General features: G+C 38.9%; 1 protein-coding gene across 1 annotated transcript; it reads right to left on the bottom strand.

The window, feature by feature from the left end:
- Positions 1 to 7,475: 7,475 nt before the first annotated feature.
- dgat2 (diacylglycerol O-acyltransferase 2) lies at positions 7,476 to 19,520 on the bottom strand. The gene is made up of 8 exons (XM_055017386.1): positions 19,191 to 19,520; positions 17,150 to 17,278; positions 16,853 to 16,960; positions 15,649 to 15,719; positions 11,825 to 12,029; positions 11,053 to 11,227; positions 9,206 to 9,408; positions 7,476 to 9,020 (listed from the first exon to the last, which is right to left on the bottom strand). Exons 1-8 carry the CDS (start codon positions 19,228 to 19,230, stop codon positions 8,866 to 8,868), a joined length of 1,086 nt encoding a protein of 361 aa, XP_054873361.1. The 5' UTR covers positions 19,231 to 19,520; the 3' UTR covers positions 7,476 to 8,865.
- Between the last annotated feature and the right edge of the window lie 8,037 nt (positions 19,521 to 27,557).

Genomic DNA, 27,557 nt, shown 5'->3' with positions numbered 1-27,557 from the left:
AGAGCGTAAAGAGCGTAAAGAGCGTAAAGAGCGTAAAGAGCGTAAAGATTTAATTTTACTGCACTGTAAAGTTTGAGAAGCTCTCAGCCAAAGACTCACGACATTAAATGTGTTTGTGCTGAGGTTGATTTGTCTCTTGAGGCAATGCGAGTGGAGATTAAAAAGCTAATTTTGTATAAACCACTACCAAAAGGAAAAATGAAGAATGCAAAAAGAGGAGGTGCTCTAGGAACTACACGGTGCCAGACCCCCCCGGCCTGTTCGATGGCCACGTCTGGCCCATGTACCTGCAACACAAGAGGGCGTAAAGAGCGTAAAGAGCGTAAAGAGCGTAAAGAGCCTTTCAAGAAGATTTTTGGCGAATTTTGCCCAAATGTGAAAAAAAAGCTTGAGCAGAGTGGGGGATTGAACCTGCACTCTCCAGGTTCCAAACCACCATCACTACCTCTGGACTACCGGTCCTACATACCCAAATACAGGCTTTTCTTCTATTCGTCAAGGCGGTGACATCAACACTGAAAGAAAAAAAAAACAATCCACAAAATCAAAAAAAGAACATAATCTACCTACAACTTTTAAAGAACACGCTAAAAAACACAATACTAAAAAGTCACACTCTTCTCCTCATCACTCATTTTTACATTTTAACACAATTTCAAAGCCACACAAATCACATTCTTCATGTCAAATCACTTCTCTTCACTACAAATGGGAGAGAACAGCAAACAAATAAAATACAACTTATGGCTTAAATATCTTCAAAATCTCTTTGCTATTCCTCTACATTCAAATTCCTCAACACCACTCAACAAAGAGCGCAAAGAGCGCAAAGAGCGCAAAGAGCGCAAACTGTCTTTCAAGTAGATTTTTGGTGAATTTTGCCCAAATGTGAAAAAAAAGCTTGAGCAGAGTGGGGGATTGAACCTGCACTCTCCAGGTTCCAAACCACCATCACTACCTCTGGACTACCGGTCCTACATACCCAAACACAGGCTTTTCTTCTATTCGTCAAGGCGGTGACATCAACACTGAAAGAAAAAAAAAACAATCCACAAAATCAAAAAAAGAACATAATCTACCTACAACTTTTAAAGAACACGCTAAAAAACACAATACTAAAAAGTCACACTCTTCTCCTCATCACTCATTTTTACATTTTAACACAATTTCAAAGCCACACAAATCACATTCTTCATGTCAAATCACTTCTCTTCACTACAAATGGGAGAGAACAGCAAACAAATAAAATACAACTTATGGCTTAAATATCTTCAAAATCTCTTTGCTATTCCTCTACATTCAAATTCCTCAACACCACTCAACAATCACCTGCAGGATCTCTTACTTCTTTCTTAGCTCTGACAAAACATCTTCAAGACTCTGAGAAGACAACTCATTTTCAACACATTTGCTGCTTCGTCTAAGTGTCCACACACATCTCCAGTCATCTACAGGCCTCACCACTGATCAGCTGCACAAACTTACATGTTAAACTTCTCCAAAGATAAAATACAGGCCCTTCTGTCTGATCACAACTTTTACTGGTGGCTCATATTTCAAGTTCATTTCCTTGCAAAGTCTTTATTTTGGATTAAAGTGGGATCTGTGACCAGGCAGATCACTTGTTTATTCTTAGCATTTGGATTTCACTGACATTCCTGTCACGTAGAAAAATAGAAATATCTTTGCATTGATTCAGCTAAACTAACTGCAGACACTGAGAGGCGTAAAGTTCAACAAATGCTGTTTTTATTTACTTCACTGGTGACATCAGTAGATGCTTGCAGTGAAACCACCACTGCAAATATTTATGCATTAAAGTATCGCAACTGAAAACTCCCTACAAACGTCCACTTCTAACACCACAAACATTGTCCAGAGGAAATGATATTAGCTGAACATAAAAACATACACATATGTAACTCATCAAGACACACAAAAATGTAATTGACACCCATGACCAAAATCCAACAGGAAGTCAGCCATTTTGAATTATATGTCATATGTTTTGACGATTTTGGGTCATTTTTAGACATTTTCAAAAGCTATAAACTCAAACAGGGTAACACCGAGAGAGATGAAATTCGGCCAGGATGTACTACACACATGGGTGATCAAAAGTTATCAAAATGCTCCGCAAAAGTCTGAGGGCGTGGCCATGGCGGCCTCCTGAACTTTGATGCTTCGCCATGAAACATCAACTGCTGTGTAACCGCCCTAAACATGCTCCAATCTGCCTCAAACTTTACATGTATGATCAGAGTCCCGCCCTGATGACATTCACATGCTGAAATACAGCCACAGTCATAGCGCCACCTGGTGGATAGAAGGAAAAGCTCTATAACTAGCCTGTACATGGTCCGATCTGCCTGAAATTTTATATGTGGAATCACAGTCTGACCCTGATCACATCCATTGGCCAATATACACTCTCGGTCGCAGCGCCACCTGGTGGATGGACAGGAAGAGCTCTGTAAGTAGCCTGAACATGCTCCAGTCTGCCTGAAATTTTACGGCTGTGATCAGAGTCCAGCCCTCATCGCATCCATTGGCCGACATGCACTTTTGGTCGCAGCGCCACCTGGTGGACATGCGTGGATTCGCCGGCCAGCAAGGATGCGAGGACCCGTCCAACGCTGCTTGCAGCTTTAATTGTATTTTCTGTGTAATTCCTATTTGAAGTTTTATTGTCTTTTTTAAAATTTTTATTTTAACTTATTGTCTTTAAGATGTAATTTTCTAATTAAACATTTAATTTTTTAATTAAATGTTTTGTCTTTTTTCAGCTTTTTATTGGATAGGTGTAGTGAAAAACAGACAGGAAAGAGGGGAGAAGAGTCAGGGGAAGACTTGCAGCAAAGGGCCACTAGCGGGACTCGAACCCAGGACGCTGCATCAGGGACCAGCCCCTGTACATGGGTCACCCGCTTAACCCGTTGAGCTATATGGGCACCCATGTTTTATCTTTTTAAGGGTTTAATAATCTGATTAAATGTTTTGCATTTTTTCAAAGGTTTAACATTCTTCTTGTTTAATTGTATTTTTTAAATGTTTAACTGTGGAAAATACTTTATCTGTAATTTCTAATATTTGTATTTTAAAAATTTTGTTTAATTTCATAATGACATGTATTGTATCGTGTTGAATGATCTCATTCCATATTTTGTCTGTTTAATAGAGTGAAACATTAAATTACATTAAATTCTATTAAACAGACAAAATATGGAATGAGATCATTCAACACGATACAATACATGTCATTATGAAATTAAACAAAATTTTTAAAATACAAATATTAGAAATTACAGATAAAGTATTTTCCACAGTTAAACATTTAAAAAATACAATTAAACAAGAAGAATGTTAAACCTTTGAAAAAATGCAAAACATTTAATCAGATTATTAAACCCTTAAAAAGACAAAACATTTAATTAAAAATTAAATGTTTAATTAGAAAATTACATCTTAAAGACAATAAAACTTCAAATAGGAATTAAACAGAAAATACAATGAAGCATTTAAAAAGAAAACTAAACATTAAAAGGTGGTATATGTATAAATAATTTAATTGTATTTAATGTTTAACTCTATTAAACAGACAAAATATTGAATTAGATAATTCAACAACATACAATACATGTCATTATGAAATTAAACAAAATTTTTAAAATACAAATATTAAAAGTTACAGATAAAGTATTTTCCATAATTAAACATTAAAAAAATAAAATTAAACAAAAAGAATATTAAACATTTTAAAAAATGCAAAACATTTAATCAGATTATTAAACCCTTAAAAAGACAAAACATTTAATTAAAAAATTAAATGTTTAATTAGAAAATTACATCTTAAATTTCTTAAATCTTTTTAATAATAAAACTTTTTAAAAGTTTTATTGTATTAATTTTTTTCTTTTGATTTAATTGCTTTTTGTTATGTAGTTTATTTCTTTAATCTAGTTTAATTCTTCTTTTTCTGTCAAGATTTTAACCCCAACCTTAAAAATGAAATAAACCCTTAAATCACAATGAAAATACTTCTGTTGTCACAATCATGAGTTAGTCAATTATTCAGTTTATCAATTCAACTTTATTTGTTTAGCACCTTTTACACAGATGACAAAACTAAACAAGCAAAGAAAAAAAACTATGTTAAAACTATGATTAAAACTCAAAAACATTTAAAAAAAAAAAAAATTTAACATGGTAATAAAATATATTGTGTCCAGGGGATGGAGGGAGTTTATTGAAGTCTTCTTGGGCTCACATGGGAAATCATTTATAATATAAACTTGATATTCAGTCTAAGGAAACTGCAGAATGACAGAAGAACCAACAATATCTCCTGTTTTCTCCTTTAATAAGTCGACTCTTCTTGTGCTTTCAGACCAAAGAACTACAGACTCTTCACAACCTGCTCAAACTCTTGGTACAGGACCTCACCACACGGGTCAAGAAGGTTTCTGTCTCATTTCTACTCTGAAGATCACCTTCTCCTGCTCAAACTGCTGACAAATGTTTCTGCTGCTCTAAAGTCTGGTCTCCAGAACTTCCTAAAAACTCTCAAAGTCTCTTCTGCTGCAGGTTGCTTTGTAGAACTGTTGCAGAAAACCTCACTAAACCACATGGAGGGGCCTCAAGATAGTCGTCCAAATGAAACCATACAAAAACCAAACTAGCACAACCCAAACGCTAAAGTCTCCTGCAGCCTACCAGAGAACCTCTGAGAACAGAGAATCAGGACAGGAACTCTTACCTTCTGGACAACCAACACTGGTTCACAAACAAGAATACAGAATGTGTCTGACCAAAAACCTCTAAAGACTCACTACAGCCAAGATAAAGACACAACTCAGCTGCACCAAATCCACTAATCACTGCAAACATTAGCACCATGTGCTAACTGTGGCTAAAGAACCTTATTTACCAAGACAACTGTCCAGTACAAAGCCCTAAAACACACCAAGAACACATTAAAGCCTATTTTACTGCTGGAAGCTGCAAGGCAACGCCTAAAAAACAAACTAAAGCAATGGAGCCAAACCCAGTTCACTGGTGAAGAGAAACAGAGGAAATGTTTGTCTGCAGCTAAATAAAGCAGGAAGACACTGAGCTGCTCAGGTGTTCCTGATAACACCAAGCAGCCACCTGGACAGCCAATAGGAACACAGCTTACTGGAAGTCCAGAGGGCTGGGTTAGTGAAGGAAATTTAGTTTAAAGTTGAAGCAGAAAGTTAACAAAGAAAGTTGAAAACCACCTTCTGATACCTGAAATCTCTGAGTTTTCACACGAAGAACACCTGAACATGTCAAACTGGTTCAATAGTAGAACCATCATTGTAAAAACGTCATAGTATGGTGTGTTGCTCAAAAAACATTAGGACCCGGCTGTCAGGGGACAAACATGTAAGAAACATGAGAACAGAGAGAACCCAACCAGTAGGTCACAGTTTATCATCCCCCAGTCATCTCCTGAAGTCCAGATGGTGAGAGACATCAGTATCTGGTTGTTAATTTACCAGAGGATGCTTATAATCATGCTGATGTGGTCTGTGCTCTACAGTATTTTAGTGACTCAATAAATGCCTAAGTTGTTTTTTTAAAAATGCTTTTTAGTTTTTAATAAACATTTAAGAGCCTATATGTAATCAATAAGTGGCCTTTGCCTATCTTAAGAAAAATTCACTCAGAACTCTGATATGTTAACAGTACTAAATAAATCAATAAATACATGCATACACACATAAATAAGTTAATACATTAACTGTGTTAAGATAAGATTTAGATTTTTAAAAAAGTTGTTTATGTTTTTGCAGAATCCAGTATTGCTCACTGGTTGGTCATTACATTTTATTAGTTTGATTTCACTGTTTAAAATGATGTCACTTCTTTTCAGACAGAACCTGTGATAATAAAACAATACAAAATTTTTAGTTCCAGGTTAATAAAGCACTTAAAGCTTTAAGTATGGCTAAATGCTTTTTTCAAAATTAAATATATCACTCCTTAGGTGGTAGTGGCCCCAAGTTCAGTAAAGTTGGAAAGATATTCACAGATTCGGACTTCCAGCATCAATAACTCATTAGATATAGGTTGTCAAAACATAAACGGTGCCTCTTTCCCATTGTTGCAAGGCAGACAATGTGCTACAAGCCCAGTTTTATCAAAAGTAGCTGTCTTTCAAGCTACAGGAATAACATTGGTGTCTATGGAGTGAACAGGGTCCGTCTGCAATTTGCAAAACCGCTGCAACAGTAAAGAGAGACAAATATTCAATAACTTCACTCTTATACATTGTAGTGTCACTAAAATCACTGCAGCCTTCAACTGGCTCCTGTTGACAAAGTGTTTTAACAGAAATGTAAATGCTGTAATTTGATTCTTTTAATGAACCATGTAACTTGAATGGATGTGATGCTGGTGTGACCACAGTGCACACGTCTGATGTTGCTCACAGTGGTCCAAGGGACGCTCAGGGAGTTTGTGTGTTTGCTCAGACTCATGAAAAATTACAGGGAACATTGCCGTCGGCCTCTTGGCAGCCTCCCTGACCAGTTTTCTTCTCGTCTTATCAATTTTGGACGGACGTCCTGTTCTTGGTAATGTCACTGTTGTGCCATATTTTCTCCACTTGATGATGACTGTCTTCACTGTGTTCCATGGTATATTTAATTCCTTGGAAATTCTTTTTGCCCTTCACCTGACTGATATCTTTGAACAATGAGATCCCTCTGATGCTCTGGAAGCTCTCTGTGGACCATGGCTTGTGCTGGAAGATGTGGCTACAAAAATGTCAGGAAAAGCCTACTAGAACAGCTGAACTTTATTTGGGGTTAATCAGAGGCACTTTAAATGTTGACAGGTATGTGTTGACTCCAATTTAACGTGAGTTTGAATGTAGTTGGTTAAATCTGAACACAGTCACATCCCCAGTTATAAGAGGGTGTGCACACTTATGCAACCTCATTATCTCAGTTGTTTATTTTTACTTCACCTCCCTGTAAGGTTTCAGTTTGGTTTTCAGTTGCGTTGTACAGGTTATAGGTCACATTAAAGGTGGAAAAAGTTGTGAAATTATTTATATTGGTGTAATTTTTTTACGTCACAAAAACCTGGCATTTGAACAGGGGTGTGTAGACTTTTTACATCCACTGTATATCTATCTATCTATCTATATATATATCTAGATATCTAGATAGATAGATAGATAGAGTGGAAAATGATCAGAGAATATTTTTATTTGATATTCTTGGGTTTTTCAATATTTCACTACATGTAACAAAAAAAATTCATATGCTGCTGGTTCAGTGCTAAATACTGAATATGTGTTACTGTGTTACTGTCTGAGAGCTTCTATTTTTTGTATGAATTTGAATTTGTATGTTAAAGCATTAATCCTAACAGTGCACTATAAAAATGTAGGAAAATATGTTTAAAACTCTCCAAGAACAAGACAACATGCACGCACACACATCTCCTTCTGAAAATATACAAAAGTTTAATTTAAACATTGGCAGACACATGATGTCATTCATCTTATAGACAAGTCTCACTGTTTATTGCTACCAAATTTATTGCACAGGGATTACACTGCTCTTTAGAAGTCACAACGGTGAAACCAGAAGAAATTGCCCAATCTCATTACTGCCAATCTTCATGCCCATCAACATGACACAAGCCTACTAATTTTGATGATTCTCAGGATAGATTTATACACATACTCTTATGTTACAGAAGTACCGGTGACATCCTTAATATAACTTATTACCAAAAAGGAATTATCTGCTATAACCCCTTCTGTTCGATTATCACCCATGGTATACTAAGAGATACACTGTACGCTGGAATCATCAAACATCAGGACCTTCACCCACAAAACTACTTCTTCTACTCTCCTTCAACCACCTCAAAATGTTTCAAAAGGCTTAGTAGACACCAAAAAAAAAAAATCACTGTAGTTTTCACTGCATAGAAGAAATGCATCCACCCAGATTGAGACCTGGACACCAGTAGGAGAGAAGAGGGAAACCAAACCAAGTCAAGCAGTGGATTGACTGTCTAGGAAAAAAAAATCTCTTATCAAAGGCAGTTTTCTTGAGACTAAAACCTCAGAGGGTAATCTGCAATACAAAAAGTGCATCAGGAATATTCGTTGAGAGACAAGCACTAAAACAGGCCTTTTCCTCTCCACAGAATACAATTAATACTTTATGGCTTTATACAATCACAGGCACACATGTATTGTGCATTCACAATATAAATCCACCCTGCAGAATTCCTCCACTTCCAGTATTCATCCAGCAGAAATCAATGCATGTGTGAGGACAACATACGTCTTTGGCTCAATTAACCTTTGGGCTTATGACCCCAAATAATGAAGTGGTACCTTCCATTTGCATTGTTTGTGCATTTAGCATGTAATAGGATCATATAGAGTTTATGGAGAAGTATGTGAATACGTGGCTGAAAGAAAACATTGGCACATCTTTGAAGTCCTGCATGTTACCATTGAGCTCCATCTAGTGGAGTTTATCACCTTTGCACTGATGGAGACAATCCAGACTTGATGCCTTCACTGAGAAAATAGATAATGAAACAACAAAAGGCACACTTTTTGATGTGGGTTAGCAGCAGGTAGAGGCCACTGTTCTTTAAACCTGTTGTCCCCTGAAACGGAACTGTGCTTGTGTGTTTGTGTGTGTGAGACGACACGGTGAGCAAAGGTTTCGTTAGCAAACGTGTGTAGAGTTTGCAGCTCAGAGATAATCTGCGCACCAAGGTCAGATGAGGAATGGGAGGGAAACCAGGAGGAGGGTCTGAAGATGCTGCCACAGTTCAGAGCTTCAGCATGGGCCCCTCGTCCCCTCACTGGATGTACAGGACGTCACTCTCTTTTAGGCCAAAGCGGGTCTTGTACTTATCAAAAAGGCACTGGAGGGACTTGACGTACATTGAATGGTAGAGATCCACCATCTCCTCAGTTGGATCCTCAATTTTTGGCACAGTGATTGGCTCCCCAACTGTAACAAAAACAGAGAAGAGAATTAAAACAAGGAGTTGTGCCAATATTGATTTTGTTCTGTTAATCTGTCAACAGTTTGTTGGTCAGTGTCCTCTAATAAACTGTACTAGAACAGCAGAGTAAGGCGGACGATGACCCTAATCTAATCTGACCATACACTCAAACGTCAGAGGACAAACTTGCCTATAGTGGTGATCGGTTTGCCATAAGGCACGATGCCCCAGGAGTCACCAAAGAAGAGGCCACATCCATGGAAAAGGCACGGGGCAAAACCCAGGATCTTCTGCAGCCTCTTCTGCAGAGCTCTCCAGTAAGTTCCCTCCTCGAAGATCACCTGCTTGTAGGCATCGTTCTCCCCGAAGGAATAGACTGGAACCAGGTCAGAGCTGAGGGAGCACAGAAGAATGAACTCAACAAATGTCCCCAGTTAGAGCAGCATTTAAAACGTGGAGTGAGGAACATTTATCTCCCCCTATTGGCAGTGAGGGAATTTGCACAAATACTGTCAGTGCATGCCCATGAATTTCGATGTGGAACGTCACAAATCTTTCTCTTACACTACCTTTGATTCCAAACCCCAGATGCTGTATCCTACAGCAGCTCTGTCACCAATGAGCTCCTCTTTTCATCTCTGGTAAACCAACAATTGCTAGGTAATGTAAATGCATTGCTACAGGTTCATTGACATGGAAATGCAGTCACAGAGATTTCCCAGGCACTGATGTGCTTAATCTAGCTGTTTGGCTTGAATTTAATGGTTGTTCATGTATATGTAAAAATCCCACATTCTGGATTTAAGAAAGATGCAAATACAGCATCAAATTAGTCCATAATACATTTAAAACATTATTAGAAGCAAATGGCAGATACTTTTTTTTTTTCGAAAACTGCTGTACACCAAAACTATTTTTCCTCACCTCTCCCCTTGCTCAAAATTTCCAGGCTTGTTCTCCCATGATTTATAAAACTTACACTACTGTTCAAAAGTTTGGGGTCACCCAGACAATTTCATGTTATCTTCATTGAAAAAAACTGCTTTTCTTTCAAAAATAAGGACATTTCTAAGTGACCCCAAACTTTTAAATGGCAGTGTATGTCGTAAGTTTATTTTATACTAGTTATATCTGTAAATCCCCTGGCTTTGAAATAACTATCACCCAAGCTGGTTCAGTGGATTGGCTTAATGTGTTGCTGACTGTCCTGAATCAGCTTAGGGTCACACAGGCAGACTGTTTGTGAAAGCAGTGACATTTTATGGCATATTGTGGGTGAGAGCCAACATTCTGTTTCCTGATATTAGCGATGACAGTTATAAAAGGTATTATGCAGTCAGGGGGCACTCTGCATTGATATTTCTCAAATCTACCTTGATCTGTAAGCCTAAAAACAGATGCATCAGGATCCAACTTCTTATTCAGCAGGTTGAAACACTATTTCTATTTTTCAAATATTAAAACTAAGCATTACAAGTTCCAGGAAGTGAATCCAAAGTGACCTGAATTCACACTCCAGGCTTACATCAGCTTGAATGCTAACCTAGTTGTTATGAATAAAGGTCTGAATAACTGCACGTCTTTTCTAGAAACCTTTAAGCTCCTTTGGACACTGGTGCCCCAACAGCAATATGATAATCCTCAGCTGTATTTGAGAAGGAATCATGCTTGTTGGGTTTGTGAGACAAACCAAGGCTACCTCCCTTTGCAGTGCAGTTTGTAATAGAGATTAATTCACAGCTGAGGGCAGTCCAATGCCAGCTCACACATTCTGACCTTTCTAAATAACTACTGCATGCCACAGGGAGCTCCAAGCCTCATGGGAGGGGGACAACACTGCATATTCATAAAAGATTTGGTAACGCTCTCTGTGAAGTAATTTCAACCTTTCTGGGAGTAATAATCTAGGATTTATTCATTCCAGTGCCTCATCACAGAGCAGGGACATTTACATGGTCACAACAGATTTGCTGAAGGTTTTGTTTATTCCCTGAAAAGTGCACGTGAGCTTGTGTTTGAACGTTGTGTGCAGCTCACCCTTTCTGAAGCGCCAGCCTCACGAAGCCTTTGCGGTTCTTCAGGGTGACGGAATTCATGCCGGGTGCACAGTGCAGAGACTCGGCGGCTCCTCCGACAACAATCACCACAGCGTTCCCTGTTCCATTACGTGACAGCAGGTAGTCAATGGAGTTTTTGTTCACTGGGCAGATACCTATGAGGGGATAAAGATGTGGAGAAATGATCATTAGAAAAGTCAAATTCAATGAGTTTTCACCTCAGTTTAGATTTGTGTACTGTTCATGTGCTATGCTGCCTTTTGTGTGTCGTCCATACTGTTATTCTGTGGGGGGTTTTCAAAAGTCTTGCATTTAATGCATTTATCTGTGGAGCACCCAAGTAGAATAAAACTGAGCATGCTTAGCATGTGCAAAAAAAAAAATCTATATAAATCAAACATTGTTTCCAAACAACAAAAATCCTACGCAGATGATTGGTGCGTTGCAAATTACGACAAAAAAGGAAGATCCAGTGAGGGCTGTTGACCAAGGACACCTTCTGAAACATTGTGTACAATAACCTACAGTGACCTAAGACAGTATCTATACAGCAATATGTGCAAAGATGAAGACTGAAGAGCAAACAGCCCCTCAGAATAGCTTAAGCTCTATGAATCACTGAAATCAGCAGATCCGAGTAAACACAAGCTATTTCAGCTGTGCAACAGGGCAAAGGTTTGCTCTCGTACAGATACAGTTATCAGACATCTGAAGAACTCAAACAAAACCTAATGGCTTCGAAAAGGTCTCACCTCCAGACATCAGATAGTCTCGAAGGACGGGCAAACGGAAGTTTCCTGCCAGGGTGGCCAGGGACGGCTTGATGCCAGGGAATTTCTTGGAGAAGCCTGTGGCCTCCGTCCCAAAGTTGCAGAAAGCTCCAAAACAGAAGATGCCGTGTGGGTGGTAGCCAAAGATGTAGTTCCGGCTGGGCAGCAGGTCGTGGGTTTTAATTAGCTGAAGGACAAAAGATGAACCGAGTCAGGATGATTTAAAGATGGATGGGCACAATGCTGCAGCAAGGAACATCTGATATGAGGAAATCATGTTAGTGAGAATTAAATTGAAAGAAAAAGCTCTAAGCCATTCCATGAATGCTCGCTATATACAGTGTAAACTACAGCATATGCTAGTCTTGTTCATGATTTTTTTTGTCTTTTCTGTTTTTTTAAAATTTTATTACTGTGTATTTTTATTGTTTATGTTGTGCTAATTGCACTAGTATACCATTTTTATAGTTACTGTGCAAGAAATTTACATTTTGTGCCATTTAATTTATTATTGATTCATCTGCCATTCTTTTTTTCTTGAACCATTTATTCATCAGTGGCTTAATGTATAGATCATAAGACAACAGTGCAAAATACTCCTGAAATCCAACATAACTTGGCCTGTTTGATCAATAGTTCACAATCCAAAAATCTTAGATTGACCCAATTTGAATATTAAAAAACAGCAAACATCTAAATTTATGAGGGCATTGTTGCTTGAAAAAGGATAATAATAATAATGAAGTAATTGTTCATTAGTCAACAGAGTATTCAACAATCAGTTTTAAAATGTACTCGTGCAAATTTATGATGCCTCTGTGCATAGCCTTGCCCCCTCAGCATGTTCTTTTTTAGTACAAAAATAACACAAGCAACAGGCTTTCATTTGCTATCGTTATGACAATATGTTAATTTATATATTTACATGGCTGTTTTGCAGTCATTTTCTTTTGTAAACACTACAAGTTAAAGACCTTGTTAAAATGATTGTGTACATTTCAGTAAAACTAGGACATCCTTATCAGCTGAAACCAGACAGGACTTTCCTCTGCCTGACTCAGGTACAGTCATAAAATAATGACACGGTGTACATGTTGCACACTTGCTCAGGCTGGTAGCAGTGAACTTTTAACTTCCAGCATTATTTCAAACTCACACTTTCAAGCTGAAGCTGTAAAACTGCTCAGTCGCATAAGAAGTGCTCTGACCTGCAGTGTGGATTTAGATCCATCACAATGTGTACACAACGTTCCCTTAGTAGCTAGTCAAACACAACAGTTGCATAATCACATTAGCAAAGGAGATCACACTCAAAGTCCCCATAGCACTGCAGGACTGGGCCTGGCTACACTGAAGATGTGGGTGATGTGATACAGTGGGCCTGGACTTTGACCAGTGGCTTCCAACTCATAAATACGAGTCATATATTTCTGCTAGATAGTGATTGTTTGATTGATGGCCCCGTAGATATCTAGATTTGGAGCTGGAGGACAGCAAATAACCACATAAAGGAATTAAAAGTGATTTCATGTACGGTCCAAAGTTTCACTTCACTTGGGCAAAAAGTTAAAATAAAAAATGAAATTCCTAAAACAAGACAGCCATAAAAACGGACTGACATGAAGCGTCTGTGAGACACATGAAAGATTGTATCAGCCCACCAAGACAAACGGCAACATGGTACAAACAGTACAGTTCAATGAACGAGGCCCAGCTGGAACAGTTGATCACATTACTCAACCGCTTTATTCCAACATACTCTTTGTTATAGAATTAACTTTACAGTCTGATATAGATTTCTGATCTGCTGCTCTGTTCAGAACCATCCAGACCTCTCAGGTGGTCTGGGACAGATCTGAATATCAATAGAGTCCCACTTCTGGAACAAACTTACAGCAAACTTGGGACCTGCACCATTTCTCAGCTGCACAGCAGTTATTTTAATTCTATGCTATTCTATTTTACTTTTTAAAAGCCTTTATATATTGCTTAATGCAGCTAAGTACTTTCAAATACCTTGCTTTTAAAAGGCGCTCTACAAATAAACTTGTCTTGGCCTCCCACAGTGCAGCACATAAGCTCATCAACACCTGGCCAGAGGAAGCTCTTCTACTCACACTGAAGTGCTTTATCCATTTAAACAGTCTGTGTTGAATGTTTGCTTAGATACCACTAGTAACACACAAAGTGAACAAACAATAGACTCACAAAATCTACATGAAAGTCTAAAGGTGTGCTTCACTGTCAAAAAAACATGTTTAAGATTATTCATGAAACAGAAGAATATTATTACTTTTCCTCACATCATCAAACGTTTCTTTGTTAACTAATACGTTTGTCTAATTAGAGCAGCAGAGATTAGTCTATTGACAGGAATTCAATGGATTTTACAACTTCATTTAGAAGATGCTTTCATCCAAACGTACACTAACGTTCAAAAGCTTGGGGTCACTTAGAAATGTCCTTATTTTTGAAAGAAAAGCATTTTTTTCCAGTGAAGATGACATTAAATTGTTTAGAAATGCAGTATAGACAGTGTTAATGTGGTAAATAACTATTCTAGCTGGAAACAGCTGATTTTTAATGGAATATCTCCATAGGGGTACAGAGGAACATTTCCAGCAACCATCACTCCTGTGTTCTAATGTTACATTGTGTTAGTTAATGGTGTTGAAAGGCTAATTGATGATTCGAAAACTCTTGTGCAGTTATGTTAGCACATGAATAAAAGTATGAGTTTTCATGGAAAACATGAAATTGTCTGAGTGACCCCAAACTTTTGAACTATAGTGTACATCTGAGGGTAGATACAACACCAGGTCGGTAGGCAGGGCAGCACTAAGGCCAAAGTCTGGGGTGTTAGTCACTGAGCTTTCCAGCTGCTCCAGACATTTTAAAGCAAAAATGTCAAATAGCTGTTATTTCTACTTTCTCAAATATGAGGAATTGATGCTTTTCTTTCTGTTGAGTGGACCTAAAGTGACATTTGAAGGTAGCTAATGAAAAATTAACCTACTTGACTGCAAAATGTCAGTGTATAATGTCATCAATTTTTTTTTTGTTCAACAAACAGACCAAACTCAGAAAAAAAGAAAGAAAATAACATTTCATTAGTGAGCCTGGAACCAAAATGTTTGAATTTTTTGCTTAGAAAATGACTGAAAATGATGAATAGATTATCACAGCAGTTGGTGGGTATTTTACTGGTGATGTAATTAACTAGTTCACTCATCATTTCATTTTATGAGTAAGACTACTGAATGAATCACGCAGTACATGTCAGAGAACAGACATCCAACCTTTAAACACACCACAACCTTGACTCCTTGCTTCTTGGGTGACAGCTAAGCCTGCACAGCTACCGTGCCACCCACTGTGTGCAGTGTGTGTGCCAGGTTGTGATAACACACTCTCATTTGCCCTCAACAAGACACTCGACTGCAGATGCACTGAGGGATACATGACAATGAAAAAAGCTTAGCATTGCTCTTCAGATTATCAAGGAGGACAAAGTCTAAACCTCCCAGCCAACGTCAGGCCGTCATCATAATGAGCATGGGACAAGGAACAGCATGGAGCAGACCAGCTGATACCGATTCAGCCCTGATAAGCGTATCTATAGTGTCGAGCCTGTGAACTTCTGATAATCGTTAATTTGTGCAATAATTCATTTTCACCTGACAACAACAAATGGCAGGTTTTCAGGATTTTTTTTCTGACACCTTCATTCCTGTCTTCCTAAATTCCCAAGGTTGGGGCTGGATTCATTAGCAATGACACACTAAAACCGTGACACCTTTACCCACCCTGATTGGAAAGTAGTCTCGGAAATATGTCCACACTGTCCAGCCTCTCACCCAGGAGGACCTTCTGCCACCTGTGGAGAAAATGACACATTAGAAATCACTCATTTACATATACTACTGTACGAAAGTTCGGAGTCACCCAGACAATTTCACGTTTTCCATGAAAACTCACACTTACTGACGTACTTCTGTGTGTCAATCTCTTCATCTTGCCTTAGGTTCTCTCAGTATTATTCTGTCAAAGAAGTAAGTAATGCTGCAACTGACAACTGTTTTCTCTATAAATACAATTATCTTATACAATAGTTAACTGATCAGTGAATAAAATGTCAGAAAACAGTAAAATCTTCCCCATATTTTTACCTTAAACTAAAGAAAGGATAGTGAAATTGCTTCATTTTTCTTTACCCTTTTCTTTCCAGAAAATATACAAATGAATGACAGCAATTTTTGGCTTCAATGATTACTTCTATCAAAGCAACTGCAAGACATGCTCTACAGTGCTCATAGGTTTCTGGGTAAATGAGGAAATAAAAACAAATTTATTTCATCCTGAACAAGCAAGAGAATGTCTGACTGAATGACAAACCACAACTGCCCCACATCAATCCATGCAGCTAGTGTGGCTGCGAACAGTCTATACACTGTGTGCTTATTAATATCATTGTCAGATGGAAACCGTTAAAGACATAACGCAGTCATTGTTTGCGCTGAACCTTATAAAATAGGTTATCCAATGCTTAGGTAACACACAGTTAGTCTCAGTGTAGTCATTTGTACGCCATCATGCTGATAACTGAGGCAAGTGTGTGCCTCCATTCATGTACCGTCACACTATTTAAAATTTTAAACATTAATTCTAAATCAGTGCAAGTATATGTTCAGATGCACAGTATTCATTTTTAGAATTTAAAGTGTAACATTATTTCTCAAACTGCAGATGTAAATTACATCATCATCATCATCATCATCATCATCATCACCAGACCAGTGATGTTTCTTCACATGTGGGCCAAAAACCCGACCAATTAAGTAACATCCATCCATCCATCCATCCATCCATCTGCTGTGCTCACTTCATCCAGTAGAGGGTTGCGGGGGCTGGAGTGTATCCAGCTGAGTCTGGGCAATAGATGGGGTAAACCTAGACAGATCCCATTAGCCAGCAGTAATTTTTTTTAAACTCATATTCTTAATGTCTTGCCTTGTTTTGGCGTGTTCCAGTCAACGATGAGCCAGGCAGTGTAAATGGCTGCGATGAGCCAGCAGTCAGTGCAGAACGTGTAGACTAACAGCACAGTGCAGGCAGCACCTGGAGGGACACAGGAAATTCATTTCAAGGATCCGAGGTGAGAAGCATCAGAAGTCATGAATGAGCACGTGTGCAGCTTAGTGGGCTGACCTCCTTACTGTTAACCCAGTGAGCTCAGTCTCGTAGCTCTCTTTGCTTTCTTACAGCTTAAGTGAAATGCACAGAAGTGTTTCCTTCAAACCTACTCACCCAGGGCTAAGAAGGAGACGACCCACTGCAGCACAGAGATGACCTGCAGATGTTTTTCCATCTTGGATTGGCAAGGCCAGATGGCAGATGGCAGGTCCTGCAGGGCGGAGAGGATGCTGGAGCCAGTGCCTGGAGACAGAGCAGAGCCAGATGAGCAGATTCTCCAAAAACGAGACAGAGAAGTGTTTGGCGATAAACTGAACTAGAAAGACTCACTTTCTCAAAAACAAGCGCTTTCCTAGTATTGATTTGAGTTAATGATTTCCTAAAACACTGTTCAACGATTTCACCAGCCTGCCTTACATCAAAAAAACATTTCAGGCTCAGCTACTCACCAGCACTTCTCAATCATCTGCCTGTAAAAGTGAAGCCACGCAGCTACATGCGAGGAGGGAGCGTAAAGCGACGGACACGTTAAGAGCAACTAAAGCTAGTCAAGCCTGTGCTGCTGAGAGCCAATAAGAAGAAGATCTCTTCTCCAGGAAAACAGTATCATCTAATCCTATCAGTGCTTACTGAAAATAACCCAGCACAGGGATTCTGGTGGTAATACCTGTAAACTATCAGGCTGTGATTAAGGCTACCACTGCTTTGAATGGGAGGCAGACGAGTGAAGCTGGCTAGAATTCAGCTGGTGATGGCTGAATCTGTCCCCTCACAGTTTGTGCTGCGAGTCCCACCAAGAGCCAGATCAAACTGGTCAGCAGGCAGCCAGAGAGGTGTACAAACAGTCATGTCCTGCAGATGAAGCAAACGGGGACCATGGGCTGGTCTTTCAAAGCCCATCCTGTATATATATTCCAACTGTACTGCTGGATCTCTGACTACAGAAACCATTTCAAGGATACATTCACATTTGTTATCTTAGGACAATATAGGCCCTCATGTACACTGTAAGAGTTCATGGCCCTCGTTGAAGTGTCTGTTGTCCACACTGGCTGCTAAGCACATATGAAAGTGATGGGAGACAAAATCCTCATTTTGTACAAAAACAACTTTAAAAGTTCATCTGAAGTTAATATTAACTGTGTGCTGGGGCACAGAGAGGGACAGTAACCCAAAGAGGGAATTCATCACAACAATAAAATATTGCACTTGATTTGTATAATTCTTCTGTCATTGCTACTACAAAGTCTCTTTAGGAATGGATCTCTCTGTGCCAAGTGTGTTACAGGAGAAACTATTACAGCAACTAGTAGGTTATTTTTTTTTCAGTTTACACACAGGTACACAAGTATTGCATCAACACAGATTAAAAAAATCTGTGTTGATGCATGACCCTGTCCTTTAAACTGGCAGTGACACGTCTGAGCTGTCCTCCAGAAATCAATTCATTGACAAGTAAGAGTTTGCATTTCTTAACCCACCACAGCTTCCTACTGGGCCACATTTTTACTAAACTTAAGAAACAGAAAAACACAGAAAAACCCTAAATATGCAGACTCATGGTGCTATATTTATTGTTTTGCATTTATGAACTCTATATGTGATGCAGTATAATGCCACAACTTATAGTCCTGCTATGAAAATGGTATACTGCTTTCTGGAAAAATATCACAACTGAATGCGTTGCATTTGCAATGTGAATGTTTCACAGCCTACTATACAGCAGACTGCTACTGGAAACTACTGCATGTTAAATACGCTGGGGATAAAAATAAGTTTGCACAGAAGAAATAAGTCCACCTAACCTACTTATTCTTGTGTGAGAATTCTTCTCTGGTTGGGAGGTTTCACTGCAGGTTGCAGATAAAACACAGACACTGAACTGGAATTAATTACTGCAGTTTATATTTAGTATTTTTAATCTGCTATAGCTTTACCTACTAGTATTCTATAGCCATCTTTGCGTTTAAAAGAAGGTTCTAAACTGCATTATTCCACTAAGCTGACTTCTTTCTGTATAACACATTCAGTTGACACGGATGCAGGCTGATATGTGTCACTCCTTGAACCTCTCCTGATTTGTTTGTCCACCTCTGTTTGTTTCCCTGCTCCAGCTCCTGTCACATTTCCCAAACCCTCCAAACAACCACCTTACCTTTGAGGACGCCGGAATATGCAGCCAGAATGGTCTTCATAGCTGAGGCTTGTTGGATGGCCAGGCACCCGAAAGATGAAAAAAAAAAAAAAAAAGAAAAGACCTGGGATGTTGCCTTGGTGTCGGGAGTCCGAGCCTACAGCTCCTCTGTCATGACTGCCTTGAACAGCAACTGGCGACGAGCAGAGCCGGCATTTAATGAGCGCGGGGCGGAGCCAGCAGGACGCACATGTGTGGTAGGCTGCGTGGAGTGTGTGGACGTGGGGACATCATCTGTGGACGGAGAGACGCAAGGTTGCAGGTGTGGACCGTTCGGCTGCGGCAGTGTTGCCCTCCGCGTCCGTCCGTCCGTATTTATGAGGTCAGTCACGTGGATCAACTGTGGAAAAACAAGTATTGATCGGTCCTGCTTCACCTCATCAGTCTGGGGAGCTGTGGTGAAAAACAAAGTGCCACCTGAGAGAGAAGTTGGATCATTCCAGAATTGGAGGGTACTTTACGTCCCACCCATCAAATTTCAAATAATCCATGTACAAAATGCTTAAACATGCAGTTGTGTGAATGTACTTGTCCTGAGACCAAATCTGAAAAAAAAAACTTTGAGAAAAGAATGTTTGAAAATATTTTTAAAAATACCAAATAAATCTGGAGTACCCCCAAAAATGCCACTTTTCTCTTGTCCCACCGCCCTGATGACCAAATTAAATGTCACATAAAACAGTTAAAATTAAATTTAAATCTCCTTTTTGTGGTTATATTTTTTATTGATGTCTCTTGTAATTGTGGGAACATTTTTTTTAATCAACATAATATTTTAAAGAAGAAAAGCATTCAGAGAGCGCAGCACTCTGCCAAGCCTGCTCGGTTGTTGTATGATTTCTGACAGATAAGTCCCGATAAGTCCGCAGCAGTGGGTTTGCAGTAGGATCGCAATCATGTGATCGTCAGCAGGCAGCTGACGTAATGATCATTTGTTGTCATAGTTGCAGTTACGCCGTGCCACTATCGCAATGATACAGAAATCTTTAACAAATTGGTGGATCCAGACTATAAGCCACATCACTGCCAAAATCTAATCACTTGGTCCTTGTGTCATTGCTGACCTTCCCTGAAAATTTCATCCAAATCCGTTTGTCCGTTTTTGAGGAATGTTGCACACAGACAAACAGACAGACAAACAGACCATCACATAACTCTGCCACGTTCCTTGGTGGAGCAATAATAATTATCATGCATGGAACGTGTGTCCCACAACATGCAAACAACCCTGTTAGCATAACCTTTTTAGCTGGTAGAAGAAGAAAAAAAACAGTAAATCACATGATGTGCTGGAATTTACATCATCAAACAGTTTTCCAAAAGAATTAGCATGGATTAGCAACCCTGTTACTATGGTTAGAGTAGGGTTAGCAAACAACAAATAAAACATGAAATAAAAGTGGTACCATTGATGTGTAAGCTGAGCCAATCAAGCCTATGATAGTTTATTACCTATTATTGCTTAATATTTAGCAGAAAATTGTAAAAGAGGAGCGTAATTTTTCAAAAATGTTGAGGCCCAAATGTCCTCCATTTCTGGAATGACCCAGTTACTGTCTCCTGATTTCATATATTTAACATCAAGAATGCTATAATTTCCCAACTGTGATTTTTCCTCTGCTCCGGAGTCACAGATGTGCTTGTTTGGTTTGCCAAGTAGTGTCTATTTCTTCTCATTGAAGCATTCAACAAATGGTGTTATTGTCTTCAAGCTATAAAATCTAATTCCTACACTTACTTTGCCTAAGGTGAGTTCCCAGTGAGCAGGTCACACGCTCGAGACCAGAGAAGATTAGGAGTAATCGTTACAAATACTCACTTGTTCCCACTGCAGTCACGTTATTAAACACTTTGTAGGAACGTTTCGAAGTTGCATATTACTTTACCATCTTGTGAGGTTTAAAGGAGAGTTTAAATGTAATTAATGTATGTGTTTATGCTTTTATACTCCGTGTTTGGATTGTGCTATGTGTTGCTCACTCCCAGACCATTGATTTAACCCATTAAAAGTCCTCTCTGTCTATCAAAGTTATATACTGAGAAGGTCTTTTCAACAAAAATAATCACCTTATGCTTAAAAAGGGGTTTTGTTGTAGCTCTGGTTTCCTCTGGTTGCTTCCTCTTAAATGTGCAGATCTATGAAGGCCTCATCTTACTGTTCACTGCAGCTCTAGCACACCAGCTCACCTATAACTCTGCTCAGACACTTTGAAACTATTCTATGCTGCACAATGAGAAGAATTTTAATGTTTGAGGTATTTAGCCATATATGTTGACACAGGAAATTGATTTTGAAGAAGAATAAAGATACAGAAACATCCACCTTGCAAACTGACAGGATTTCCTCCTTAAGTTTGTTATTCTGCAGCAGAGTTATGTGCCGATCAGCGTACATTTGTCTGTTTGTCTGTGAGCAACATTACTCAAAAGCAGACAAACAGATATGGATGAAATGTTCAGGGAAGGTCAGAAATGACACAAGGACCACCTCATTAGATTTTGGCAGTGATGCGACTTATAGTCTGGATCCACAGATTTGTTAAAGATTTCTGTATCATTGCAAGATAGCAGCATGGCGTCACTATAACTATGACAACAAGGGAACACAATGTCAGCTGCCTGCTGATGATCACATGATTGTGATGCTACTACAAATCCACCGCTACCGACCACGACTTTTTTAAAGATTTCATTCATCGAAAATCATACGGCTGAGCAGCCTTGGCAGAGCACTGTGCTCTTTGAATGCTTTTTTTGTTACATATGAAACCCCAGATGTCTCAAACTGTGTTTCTAGACTGTTATCAGTTTTAAGGTAGAAATAGTCAGCCATGGTGTTAGCTACTTATTTCACAATGATGTGTCTTCCAACATCAAATGGAAATGTTAAAAAGCTTCAGTACAGAACATGTCAGTGGTGCCCTCATGACTTCAGAGGGGCAGCTGTGGGTTACACTAGATAATAATTCCATAGCTGCTGTCATCTGTTCAAAGGAGCTTGTAGGTAAATCCTGCTCTCTGTGGCCTCTGATAGTAAAGTCTGGCTCTGCAGAGATATTCACAAAGCCAGAACCTGCTGGAGGTGGACACATGAGTAATATATGACTGTTGGCATAGCTGAAAATGAGAGCTCTCTGGCAAAGAAGTACCAACACCACAATGAGAAAATACTCTGTTTAAGGTGAAAGGTCCTGCATTTATCTTATTTAAATGAGTGAGGACCATAGCCCAAATGTTCTTAAAATTTCTTAAACAAAAGTATTCCTCCTGCAGGAAAATGGAGGTAATATATTAGTATATAAGACATTGGATGACTTGAATGCATCAACTGATAATCAGTTAAGCAGCTGTGCATGAACTAAGCTTCAAGACATCGAGCCAGTTCTTGGTCTAATTGTAGGAAACTGAGTCAAGTTAGAATCAAATTAAATAAATTTAATTTACAAAATATACCATTAAATCATTAAATGTTAAAATGAATAAAGACATCCTCATGTCGAAGTGTGTGTTCACTTAATGTATTAGTTCTGGCAGAATTTAAATTTTTATTATTTACTCTGTAACTTCACCCCAATGACTTCACCAAATTCAATATTATTTCTAGTCTCGACTAGATAAAAATCTTTTGCACTTTGACTCTAAAGCTTTCATCCCAGAACTGATACTGCATATCTAGTGGGACCAAGCCAAGAATCATAACAGTTTTTGGATGAAATCGGTGATACAGTCCTTGACATGAGGCTACTGTTGAGAAACAGTTTTACATTTATCTTCACTTCTTTTCGGTATTTCTGGAGCTCATGTCCTCAGGTGTAATTTTTGCTGTTGATGTTGATTCTTAAATCACTTCTTCATGTGTTACGCAACATCTTCATTAACCAACCTGTGTCCACTGGTTGTTGTGGCATTTCTTATATAACTCATGTTGTGTGCATTGTATCAGTAGAACAGATGTCCAGTTATCTACAGATAAGACTTTGTTATCATGCAAACTTCCTTTCTACAATTTTTGTAGTTACGGCTCCAATAAGTAAGTATAAATGTAACTCTTACACAGCTTTTCATTTTGGTAAACTCTGTAGTTCATTAAAGATGATAGAGCCACTGTTATTGTACATATTTTTAATGACTTAAAGGACCGGAAATCCATTTATGTTTTGTTTTCTTTCAAGAAAAAGCCAAGATAAGATATGCCCTATAGGATACCATGAACACAGATCTTGATTCTTTTGTACTTTGACCACTATCCTCGAAAATAAGTCAATAATGTTGTTACCCTGACCTCACTCGCACAGACCCAACAATCAGCAACTGTGAGTGACTTTGTCCCAGCAGAGGACCCCACACTGTAAGCTGATACTGTACGAACACACCGCCCATCACAGTAAAGATCTTAACAGCAGTGACTGTTTGTCCAACACAAAACCTGGTTGATTGATTTACCATCAGTTTGGTCACAGTACGACTGCAGGATGGGAACGGTCAGGAGTGTGATTAAAGACTGATAGTCTTTAAGAGAATCAGATTTTGCTTTTTACTATTGTATGTTTACTTCATAGGACTGCACAGTGGCTTGGTGTTTAGCACTTTCGCCTTGCAGCTAGAAGATCCTCCCCTTCCCGGGATCTTTCTGCATTGAGTTTGCATGTTCTCCCTGTGCATGTGTGGTTCTCTCCAGGTACTCCGGCTTCCTCCCACAATCCAAAAGCATGTTGAGGTTAATTGGTTATTCTAAATTTGCCCGTAGGTGTGAATGTGAGTGTGACTGTTTGTCTCTATATGTAGCCATGTGACAGACTGGCGACCTGTCCAGGGTGTCCCCTGCCTTCATCCTGAGTCAACCGGGATAGACTCCAGCTCTCCCGCAACCGTAATGAAGATTAAGCGGTGTATAGATAATGGATGGATGGATGGATGTTCAGTTCATCAAAGCCTTTAATGTTGATCACTCCCACTACACACCACGACACATTAAGCACTACTTTACTAGTGACTCTGCTGTATTGTATAACGTCATAAAGGAATTGAGTCAAATCAACTCATCTTTTGGAGTTTCCATAATATAAATGTACGAGTTTTGCTCATCACTTCGCCAAGGAATGGCGGAGTTATGTGAAGATCGGCACACGTTTGTCTGTCTGTCTGTTCGCAACATTATTCAAAAACGGACCAACAGATTTGGATGAAATTTTCAGGGAAGGTCAGAAATGACACGAGGACCAAGTCATTAATTTTTGGCAGTGATGCAGCTTTCAGCCTGCATCCACAGTTTTGTTAAAGATTTCTGTATCACTGGGAGATAGCGTCACAGCGTCACTGTAACTATGACAACAAGTGATCGCTACGTCAACACATGATTGCGATCCTACTACAAATGGACCGCTGCAGACTTATCGTGACTTATCTATCTGAAATGATACAAGAAACAATTGATTAAATTGTGGGGGTGTTTCCAAGCCACATCAATTCCCGCCGTCCGCTACATATTTAGGTCAATTCGGTATCCTTTCATACCGTACACATGCATAGCACATGCCTGTGCTCAGCGCAAGGTCATTTTCATTTTGTTTGTGGGTACATCTATATCAAATGGCCACATTCTATAGTGTCATGATTTCTGCCACAAATATTTTTCAAGATTTCAGCCATTGGAAATGATAGAGGGGCTGCACAGTGGCGTCGTGGTTAGCACTTTCGCCTTGCAGCAAGAAGGTCCCTGGTTCGCGTCCCGGCTTTCCCGGGATCTTTCTGCATGGAGTTTGCATGTTCTCCCTGTGCATGCGTGGGTTCTCTCCGGGTACTCCGGCTTCCTCCCACAGTCCAAAAATATGCTGAGGTTAATTGATTACTCTAAATTGCCCGTAGGTGTGAATGTGTGAGTGATTGTTTGTCTTTGTATGTAGCCCTGCGACAGACTGGCGACCTGTCTAGGGTGTCCCCTGCCTTCGCCCGAGTCAGCTGGGATAGGCTCCAGCCCCCCCCGCGACCCTAGTGGGGATTAAGCGGTGTATAGATAATGGATGGATGGATGGATGGAAATGATAGAATGATGAGCAGCCGTGGCTGAGTACTCTGTTCTCTGAGTGCTTTCTTGTTTCTAGTTTATTGAATTGAATTAATATTTATTTTCAGGTCACTTAAGAATTTAAAAGGATGTGCTTTTATAACTTGAGGCATTTTAGCTTAAAAGGATAAGCTGAATGAATAAACAGGTGAGTGTTCACTCAGCTCATTAAATTAAGTTTGTTCAAAAACAAGAACAACAAGACAACAAATAGTGGAAACTTGCTGTGTGTCCTTTGGTAAATTATGTTCTAGCTGTTTCATAAAAATCAAAACAATTCTAGCCATGAGAAAGATCAGTCTGTACTACTGTAGACTTTATATTATAACTCAATGTAACTGGAAGCAGTCTCAAAGGTAGTCTTTGTACTGATTCCAGGCCACAGCAGTTGAACTCTAAGTTCTCTGTTTAACAAACAGGAAACTCTATAAATTTAGCAAATGTGAAGGAAAACAAGTCTGTCTATGTTCAGTTCAACTTAGTATCTTAAGTTTATTGATCTTGTTTTCTCAAGTTCATCCAATTTAATTGACCTAGTTTTATATTTTCACATTTCGTAAGATGACTGAATTAATTTTGAATTAATCAACTGAAATGCAGTTGACTCACACAGCAGGTGATCTTATATTTCTAAGCCAAATGAACTTAAAATGATTCACAGTGTGATATTTCAGCTGGTTTAAGATACTTACAGGTCATCTTTCTCATTTTCTATCCAAATCTGCCTGCTTTTTCTTCCAAAGTATATTTACCTAATGATTTCTCTCTTTTGCATCATAGTCTCACTGTCATGCTGTCATTTAGTCAGCATTTTCATCATCCCAAGACACACACACACACACACACACACACATGAATTTTGCCCAGACCAGACTGTGTTGAAAGCACCAGGGCATCGTCCAATCTGCCAGCCATGATATTTAGAAATATCAGAACCCTGCCATCTCATGTAAAAGGTGTCTGCCAAAGTTCGCAGACAGTCTTATCATTCAGGAACTTGATCCAAATCCAGACACTGAACCTTTAACCAAACCAGCCTGGTTCTGTCCAAAGGTTAAAAAAATCTGCTTAGCAGCAGTTTCTAGCACCACTAATTAACACGTCAGTCTTGTTTCTTTTATCCTTTACTTATCAACATGTTAATGAAAAAATGTTTCATTATAATCAAAAGATTTTTATCCAAAATCCTAACTGTAATCTGAAAAGTAACCGTGCAGTAAATGAATTGGAGATGAAGTACAGGAAGTAGTGGAAAAGATATAAAGCAATAGAAAATGGAAATATTCAAGGACAATAATGTACATAAATGCAGCATGTGAGTAAATATACTTACTCTCCATTAATCAGCATATACAGTGTAGTGTATTGCATTTGGAGTGATACTAAACCCTGAAATCATTTTTTGGGGGGTTTCCATAAATTGTTGCAATCCAACTTCAGCCTATGACTCTATTTGTGAAAGTGTCAGGACTTGCGCAAAATTCAAAGCCCTACACGCAAGATCAGAAGATGCAACTGACAATTTCACAAACAATCCTGTAAAAGCATCAGCAGCCTGCATGATCAGTGTGCCACAGTGAGCAGCATTCCTGGTTGGTGTTATCTCATACATTCACTTTGTGGAATTGGATATCTTCTTTTATGAAGAATGAATGTGAATATACTAAATAAGTTTAGAACTTCAAGCTAATTTAACTTCATTTTCCATTTTTTCTTATGAAACTTCAGAGCATACTGCATAAACCTGACAAGACAACAAAAGTAGCATATTAGCAGACTTCCTTGCATGTATTTAAGGTAGCATGCAGAGTGAAAACAGACAGAGCTGAAGTCTTTATTACATTTAAAGAGGTGATTTATCTAAAAAATTCTCCTCCTGTACAGTCGTCATGAATGGCTAAATTAGCGACAGAGACCAACACCATTTTTTTGTACCAGGCTATAAGCATGTTTACTACTCCGCAAAGGAACGGCGGAAATATGTGACGACTGGCGTACGCTTGTCCATGCCTTTGTCTGTTAGCAACATTACTCAAAAACCGATTAACAGATTTGGATGAAATTTTTAGGGAAGGTCAGAAATGATACAAGGACCAAGTGACTAGATTTTAGCAGTGACATCTTATAGTCTGGATCCACGGATTTGTTAAAGATTTCTGTATCAATGGGAGATAGCGGCACAGCATCACTGTAACTATGACAACAAGTGAACGCTACATCAGCTGCCTGCTGATGATCACGATTGCGATGCTACTACAAATCAA

Source organism: Amphiprion ocellaris, chromosome 14 (genome assembly GCF_022539595.1).
Source record: "Amphiprion ocellaris isolate individual 3 ecotype Okinawa chromosome 14, ASM2253959v1, whole genome shotgun sequence".
In the NCBI taxonomy this organism is placed as follows: Eukaryota; Metazoa; Chordata; class Actinopteri; family Pomacentridae; genus Amphiprion; species Amphiprion ocellaris.
This window is presented reverse-complemented; position numbering and strand designations above follow the sequence as displayed.

Excerpts from the sequence above, each read along its gene's own strand:
- dgat2 (XM_055017386.1), bottom strand. The coding sequence starts at position 19,230 with ATGAAGACCATTCTGGCTGCATATTCCGGCGTCCTCAAAG. Across the intron at positions 16,961-17,149 it reads CGTCTCCTTCTTAGCCCTGG|GTGCTGCCTGCACTGTGCTG; the intron begins GTGAGTAGGTTT and ends GTGTCCCTCCAG. Across the intron at positions 15,720-16,852 it reads CTGGAACACGCCAAAACAAG|GTGGCAGAAGGTCCTCCTGG; the intron begins GCAAGACATTAA and ends TTTTCTCCACAG.